At 33.7% G+C, this 8,346-nt stretch overlaps 1 protein-coding gene across 7 annotated transcripts in view; it reads left to right on the forward strand.

The window, feature by feature from the left end:
• myo7aa (myosin VIIAa) overlaps window positions 1-8,346 on the forward strand; it is a 111,066-nt gene that overhangs the window by 45,308 nt on the left and 57,412 nt on the right. For all 7 annotated transcript variants that reach the window (NM_152983.1, XM_073928789.1, XM_073928791.1 and 4 more), the window contains 7 exon segments: window positions 551-704; window positions 1,139-1,215; window positions 3,014-3,133; window positions 3,214-3,356; window positions 4,894-5,104; window positions 5,372-5,507; window positions 7,420-7,526. In NM_152983.1, coding sequence (NP_694515.1) covers window positions 551-704; window positions 1,139-1,215; window positions 3,014-3,133; window positions 3,214-3,356; window positions 4,894-5,104; window positions 5,372-5,507; window positions 7,420-7,526 — 948 coding nt within the window.

Here is an 8,346-nt window from a genome sequence, read left to right on the forward strand (position 1 = left end):
AAATATGTAAACGGCGCCCTCTAGTGGATTTGTCATCTGAAACATACAGCAAAACTATCTCAAAGCAGCAAACTTTACATTTTGCATCAGTGAAGTTTCACAAACTAATTTCGAGAGGAGCACGTGATATGATTGTCTACTGCTGGCCACTCATCCGTAATCGGTAATAATCCAATCAGAATGATCCTAGCTTAATATAAATGGATAACTTTCTCCTTATTGCTTCTTTTTGGAAGAATCTCCCCTTTCTCCTCCTTTTTCTCCCCTTCTAAAAGGGGAGCGATTGAGACCTACCTGACCTCGGATCCCCTGATATGCTTCTAGACCGGGCGGGAGCCCTAGGCTCAAATATCTCCGAGCTCAGGGTTCTCTCCCGGGACAGCATGCCAATCCTGCTATGAATGCCAAGCATATCTAAGTGGGAACTCTTGAAATGTCGGCTGAGGTGCATATTCCCAGTGAGCCTGGGTTAAATGATCTCCCCGATGATAGTCCAGATATGATCAGATGTGTCCTGCAGGTCTCTAATGTCTTCTCTGTGTAAACTCAGGGGAACTGCACTGTTTGTGACGGTCGAGATGATCAGAAGGAATACTCTAACATCAGATCAGCCATGAAGGTGCTCATGTTCACAGATAAGGAGAACTGGGAGATCTCCAAGCTGCTGGCTGCTATTCTGCACATGGGCAACCTCCGCTACGAGGGTCAGTTTATTCACTTTATTAAAACAGATGTTCAGTTTTATCTGGAAACTACTACTTGTTTTAATTTCGAGATTTCTTACTGACTTTTATATATATATATATATATATATATATATATATATATATATATATATATATATATATATATATATATGTATATATGTATACATATATGTATGTATGTATATTTTTTCTATTTATTTATTTTTTTCCCCTAATTTCTGTAGAAATATATAACATTGCACTGAATTCACAATTTATTGTGTGCCACCTCAAGATTTGGTGTGACCTCTTCTGGCCACCCCAAAGAACATTTTCTGGGGGCGCCACTGGAAATAAGACACTTTTTTTGTGCTGCTTTAGAGCTTAAACTGTATTTAGACTAAATGAATGAATATGCCTTAACTTAAACAGTGTATTTGTGGTCTCCTCAGCCCGCACATATGATAACCTGGACGCCTGTGAGGTGGTGCGCTGCTCAGCTCTCACCACCGCTGCTGTTTTACTAGAGGTAAGATGATAAACCACAGAGTTTGGATGGTCTGAAGCTGATTTACATGCATATTAGCATGAAATCCAAGCCAAAGAATATATGTATATAGAATTTAGTTGGTGAGTATTTCACTGTTTTTATCAATATGTAGCATGCTAGTTCATGTTTGGGCAAAACTAATAAGAGTTTTGAGCGCCATCTTGTGACCGAAATGAAAATAAGCATTTAATAATTAGTATTTAAAACAGAAAATTTGTGAATTTTCCTACACACAAAAAAATAATTCCTTAATTACTATGTTTTTGATAAATTATCATTATAATTATACATTTACGTATCTATTTAATATTTACTATCTAAAACAAATTGGCAAGAGAAAAATAAAATAACTGTGAGAAAAATTAAATATCATGTATGTATGTGTGTGTGATATACATGTTTTCATTGTTGGATTGTCAGATTCAATATCTAAAGGACAAAAATAGAATATTAATTACAGAAAATAGAAGAAGGATGTAAAAAATTAAAGATTAAAGTTTTTTAAACAAACATCACAATTTTCAGGGGAAGACAGGTCACAGGAGGTAGCATTTAGAAAAGGAAGTAAGATACATTTCAGAAGAGGGAGGCAAAGAAAACACCCTCTCACCTTGCTCTTGAATTAGGGCAATGTGAGACCAGGGAGAAAAAAAAAAGCCCAGCAATTAGCACATAAACACAAATACAAGACACAACATTGCCACAGGGGATAGGAAAAGGGGGTGTGGATATAGTCCGATGAGGGCGGGCAGCCATGGGGCGCTAGTCGCAGACCCGCCTACCCCCTCTAGTGGGTGAAAGCACACGAAGGCGTGGGATGAAGGGATAGGTAGTGATTGTCTATCTGTAGGCGAGGCAGTGGCGTAGTAGGTAGTGATGGCGCCTCACAGCAAGAAGGTCGCTGGTTTGAACCTCAGCTCAGTTGGCGTTTCTGTGTGGAGTTTGCATGTTCTCCCTGCCTTTGCGTGGGTTTCCTCCGGGTGCTCTGGTTTCCCCCACAGTCCATAGACATGCGGTACAGGTGAATTGGGTAAGCTAAATTGTCCGTAGTGTATGAGTGTGTGTGTGAATGTTTCTTGCTGGATAAGTTGGCGGTTCATTCCGCTGTGGCGACCCCAGATTAATAAAGGGACTAAGCCGACAAGAAAATGAATGAATGTCTATCTGTAGCTGTGTATGTGTGTGTGTGTAAGCTTGTAGAGTCCAACAGGTGTGTAAGTAGGCCCAAGTAGGTGCTCTACTTGACGTGGAGCAGGAATTTATATATTTATATAAACCAAAACAATGTTTTTTTTTAAGATAGATTACTCATAATAGATTAATAGAAATATTAATAAAATAATCATCTTAAAAAATTAGTCATAAATAATAATAGTGATTAAAAAGTGATGTTGCTGTGTTGGGCGGCACCGTGGCTCACTGGTTAGCACTGTCGCTTCACAGCAAGAAAGTCGCAGGTTCGAGTTCTGGCTGGGTCAGTTGGCATTTCTGTGTGGAGTTTGCATGTTCTCCCCATGTTGGCGTGGGTTTCCTCCGGGTGCTCCGGTTTCACCCACAGTCCAAACACATGCACTATAGGGGAATTGAATAAACTAAATAGGCCTTGGTGTTTAAGTGTGTGTGTAAATGTGAGTGTGTCTGGATGTTTCCCAGTACTTGGTTGCAGCTGGAAGAGCATCCGCTGCATAAAACATATGCTGGAATAGTTGGCAGTTCATTCTGCTGTGGTGACCCCTGATAAATATGGGACTAAATTAATGATGCTGTGTTTTGACAGGTGGACTTGAAGGATCTGATGAACTGTTTGACCAGCCGAACTATAATAACCCGTGGAGAGACGGTGTCTACCCCGCTCAGCATTGAACAGGCATTGGACGTGAGAGACGCATTTGTTAAGGTAAAACCATCTCACTAATACAACTAACTTACCTACTGCATAATGTTAACAGTGTCTAACCAGCGGTTTGTGTTACACAGGGCATTTATGGCCGTTTGTTTGTGTGGATTGTTGAGAAAATCAATGCAGCCATTTATAAACCTCCATCTCTGGAGCTGAAAGCAGTGCGAAGATCCATCGGCCTATTAGATATCTTCGGCTTCGAGAACTTCATGGTTAACAGGTAGAAAACGTTGCATGCAGATACTTTAACATGAACAAAAATCCACTTATGCCTATATGCATATCACAATTGGTGATAATAGGGCCTGTTTACTTACTTTTTACAATTTGCTGGTCTAACTGTGGATGATTTAAAGCCAAAATGCTTTGTTCTTCTCTTCTTTTTAATCCAAATTCAATTACTGCTGAGTTGACTTGACTTTTTGAATTAATTTATTTGTTAGTTATGCATTAATAATTACTGCAAATTTTAATTGAATTGAATACAGCTTAATACATTAAGAAATATTAAATAATTTATTAATTGTTTTTATTTTAATTTAATATCAAGTGGAACAATAATTTTATAATACATATACATTTTACTTGAATTATTTAAAAAGTTCCTCATTTAAAATAATAAGTAAGAAATTGTATATTTAATACATTTTTATTTTCAATAAATGAAATTTAATCAACCAAATGCATATACATTTTATTCAATTTACATGCAAATATGTTTAATAATTACTATGCTGGATTATATATTAATATTGAAATAACTTTCGTTCTTTAATACATTTGCTAGTATAAAATTGTATTATAGTAATATAGTTTATTATGTAATATATTTAATAAAATACATTGAAAATAAGAACTAATAGCTTTTAATATGTAAAAAGTAAATTTATTACATAAATTAATTACATAAAATCTCAAATACAGTGATCAGCATATATAAGTACACCCCTCACAAATCTATCTTTTAAATTCATATTTTTAATAGGAAGCTATACAATATTATATTTGCGCATATACAGTAGATTATTTAGTACCGAAACCAAATCTGGAGCTTATCTAACACCATAACTAATGATAACAATCCAAAAACTATTACAGCCAAATTTATATGTTATAGAATAATATTAAATGCAAATTTAAAAAAGAGGAAAAATCAAGAGATGCAAAAAAAATAAAAAATGCAAATTAAAAATTGTAGCTGAAATTTTGTAGGTTGTATTTTTTTCAATATTTTGCATAAATTTCAATGTATTATCTTTCTAATTCTAAAGATGTTCTGTGACTAAAATAATATTTTGCATGAATTTAAATGTATTATTCTTCTATTTCTAAAGATATTCTGTGACTAAAATATTATTTTAATAAATATATCTGTATAATAAATCTGTCGTTTTTAAATGCACCAAAATACATTGCCTATATTCACTGAGAAATAGATAGAAATATTTATTTTCAAAATGGGGTTCAGTGTTGAGCACTGCATATATTTCATATACTGCATATCTATTTCAACTTTGGTCGAAAATGAATAAAGTCAGTAACATCAATCAGTAAATAATAATTTATATTAATCACTGTAATTTTTTTGCATAATAATAATATTAATATTAATTAATATATAAATATAAATAATAATAATAAATAAATAATTTGTTAAAACCTGACACCCATCTTATGTGTTTAGATTTAGATTTTATATATCTGTCTGTTTGATGTATTTGTGATTTATTTATTTATTTTTTCTGTCTCTCGTCCAGCTTTGAGCAGCTGTGCATTAACTTTGCCAATGAAAACCTGCAGCAGTTTTTCGTCCGTCATGTGTTCAAGCTGGAGCAGGAGGAATATAACCTGGAGAACATTAACTGGCAGCACATCGAGTTCACAGACAACCAGGACGCTTTAGACATGATCGCCATAAAGCCCATGAACATCATCTCGCTCATCGACGAGGAGAGCAAGTTTCCAAAGGTGAGAGAAACACTCGATTGTTCTGTATGTTTATTATCTGCCTCCATGTGAACCATTTATTCTTCCTATTATACGTGTGTGTGTGTGTGTGTGTGTGTGTGTGTGTGTGTGTGTGTGTGTGTGTGTGTGTGTGTGCGTGCGTGGGTGGGTGCATGCGTGCGTGCGTGCATATGTGATTATATTATGATGTCTTTATGTAAATGTGCTTGTTTTTGTAAATGTAAAAGAAATGTGCTAGATTAATAAACTTGCCTTGGCTTGTTTTAGGGCACAGACACCACCATGCTGAACAAACTCAACTCTCAACACAAGCTCAACACAAACTACATCCCACCCAAAAACACCTATGAAACACAGTTCGGCATCCAGCACTTTGCTGGAGTGGTGTACTACGAGACCAGAGGTCGGTGTACTTCATGCAGTGCACTGTATTCAAATACATTTAATATTTTTTGATAGATAGATAGACAGGCAGATGGAAAGACAACAGGACGGATAGATAGACAGACAGACAGACAGATAGGTAGGTAGGTGTACAGACAGATAGCGAGACAGATAGACAGACAGACAGACTGACAGATAGATAGAGAGACAGACAGATAGATCGATAGACAGACAGATAGAGAGATGAACAGATAAACAGTAAGACAGATAGATCGATAGACAGATAGCGAGACAGACAGACAGACAGATAGAGAGACAGACAGACTGACAGACAGATAGATAGATAGATAGATAGATAGATAGATAGATAGATAGATAGATAGATAGATAGATAGATAGATAGATAGATAGATAGATAGATAGATAGATAGATAGATAGAAAGACACACAGATAGATAGATAGATAGATAGATAGATAGATAGATAGATAGATAGATAGATAGATAGATAGATAGATAGATAGATAGATAGATAGATAGATAGATAGATAGAAAGACAGACACACAGATAGATAGATAGATAGATAGATAGATAGATAGACAGACAGACAGACAGACAGACAGACAGACAGACAGACAGACAGACAGACAGACAGACAGACAGACAGACAGACAGACAGACAGACAGATAGATAGATAGATAGATAGATAGATAGATAGATAGAAAGACAGACACACAGATAGATAGATAGATAGATAGATAGATAGATAGATAGATAGATAGATAGATAGATAGATAGATAGATAGATAGATAGATAGATAGATAGATAGATAGATAGATAGATAGATAGATAGATAGAAAGACAGACACACAGATAGATAGATAGATAGATAGATAGATAGATAGATAGACAGACAGACAGACAGACAGACAGACAGACAGACAGACAGACAGACAGACAGACAGACAGACAGACAGACAGACAGACAGACAGACAGACAGACAGACAGACAGACAGATAGATAGATAGATAGATAGATAGATAGATAGATAGATAGATAGATAGATAGATAGATATATAGAAAGACAGACACACAGATAGATAGATAGATAGATAGATAGATAGATAGATAGATAGATAGATAGATAGATAGATAGATAGATAGATAGATAGACACACAGATAGATAGATAGATAGATAGATAGATAGATAGATAGATAGATAGATAGATAGATAGATAGATAGATAGATAGATAGATAGATAGATAGATAGATAGATAGATAGATAGATAGATAGATAGATAGATAGATAGATAGATAGAAAGACAGACACACAGATAGATAGATAGATAGATAGATAGATAGATAGATAGATAGATAGATAGATAGATAGATAGATAGATAGATAGATAGATAGATAGATAGATAGATAGATAGATAGACACACAGATAGATAGACACACAGATAGATAGATAGATAGATAGATAGATAGATAGATAGATAGATAGATAGATAGATAGATAGATAGATAGATAGATAGATAGATAGATAGATAGATAGATAGATAGATAGATAGATAGACACACAGATAGATAGATAGATAGATAGATAGATAGATAGATAGATAGATAGATAGATAGATAGATAGATAGATAGATAGATAGATAGATAGATAGATAGATAGATAGATAGATAGATAGATAGATAGATAGACACACAGATAGATAGATAGATAGATAGATAGATAGATAGATAGATAGATAGATAGATAGATAGATAGATAGATAGATAGATAGATAGATAGATAGATAGATAGATAGATAGATAGATAGATAGATAGATAGATAGATAGATAGATAGATATTTTAAAATGTATTAGTATAGTATTAGTATGTTGATGTAAAGATTTAATGTGAATGTGTGTGCAGGTTTTCTGGAGAAGAATCGAGACACTCTGCATGGTGACATCATTCAGCTCGTTCACTCCTCCAAAAACAAGTTCATCAAGCAGATCTTTCAGGCGGATGTCGCTATGGTAACAGCTTTATTTATTCTATTTATTAGTTTTACATCTACAGTATATCTATATATCTATTCAGTTATCTATTTTTAGACTAGATTATAACCTTAAAACTCCATCATAAGCAATGATGACCGATCTATCCATCCATCCATCTATATATATGGTTTCTATGGCTTCATTTTAGGCTTTATTTTATATTTTATTTTACTTTATTTTTTGCAAAATACATTGTTTACCATGATACATTTTTTCATAATTTGGTTGAGCAAAAAAGCTGCAAGCCTGAAAGTACAGTGTTTACATTTTTCATTTTATTTATCAATATTTTATGTTGGGCCTGCAATAATTAGTTTTAAAAAGTGATGTATATTTTAATCATATTTATTTTATATTTCTACATTCTACATTCTGGGCATTTGCACAGAAGTTCTACAAAAGAGTGAAAAACGATCACATATAAACATATTTGATTATAAACATATTTGATTGTATATATATATATATATATATATATATATATATTAGGTTAAAGTCAGAATTATTAGCCCCTCTTTGAATTTTTCCTCTTATTTAAATATTTCCCAAATGATGTTTAACAGAGCAAGTATGTCTGATAATACTTTTTCTTCTGGAGAAAGTCTTATTTGTTTTATTTCGGCTAGAATAAAAGCAGTTTTTAATTTTTAAACACCATTTTAATGACAAACTTATTAGCCTCTTTAAGCAAATTTTTTTAATAGTCTACAGAACAAACCATCGTTACACAATAACTTGCCTAATTACCCTAACCTGCCTAGTTACCCTAATTAACCTAGTTAAGCCTTTAAATATC

This window comes from Danio rerio, chromosome 18, assembly GCF_049306965.1.
Source record: "Danio rerio strain Tuebingen ecotype United States chromosome 18, GRCz12tu, whole genome shotgun sequence".
NCBI lineage: Eukaryota > Metazoa > Chordata > Actinopteri > Cypriniformes > Danionidae > Danio > Danio rerio.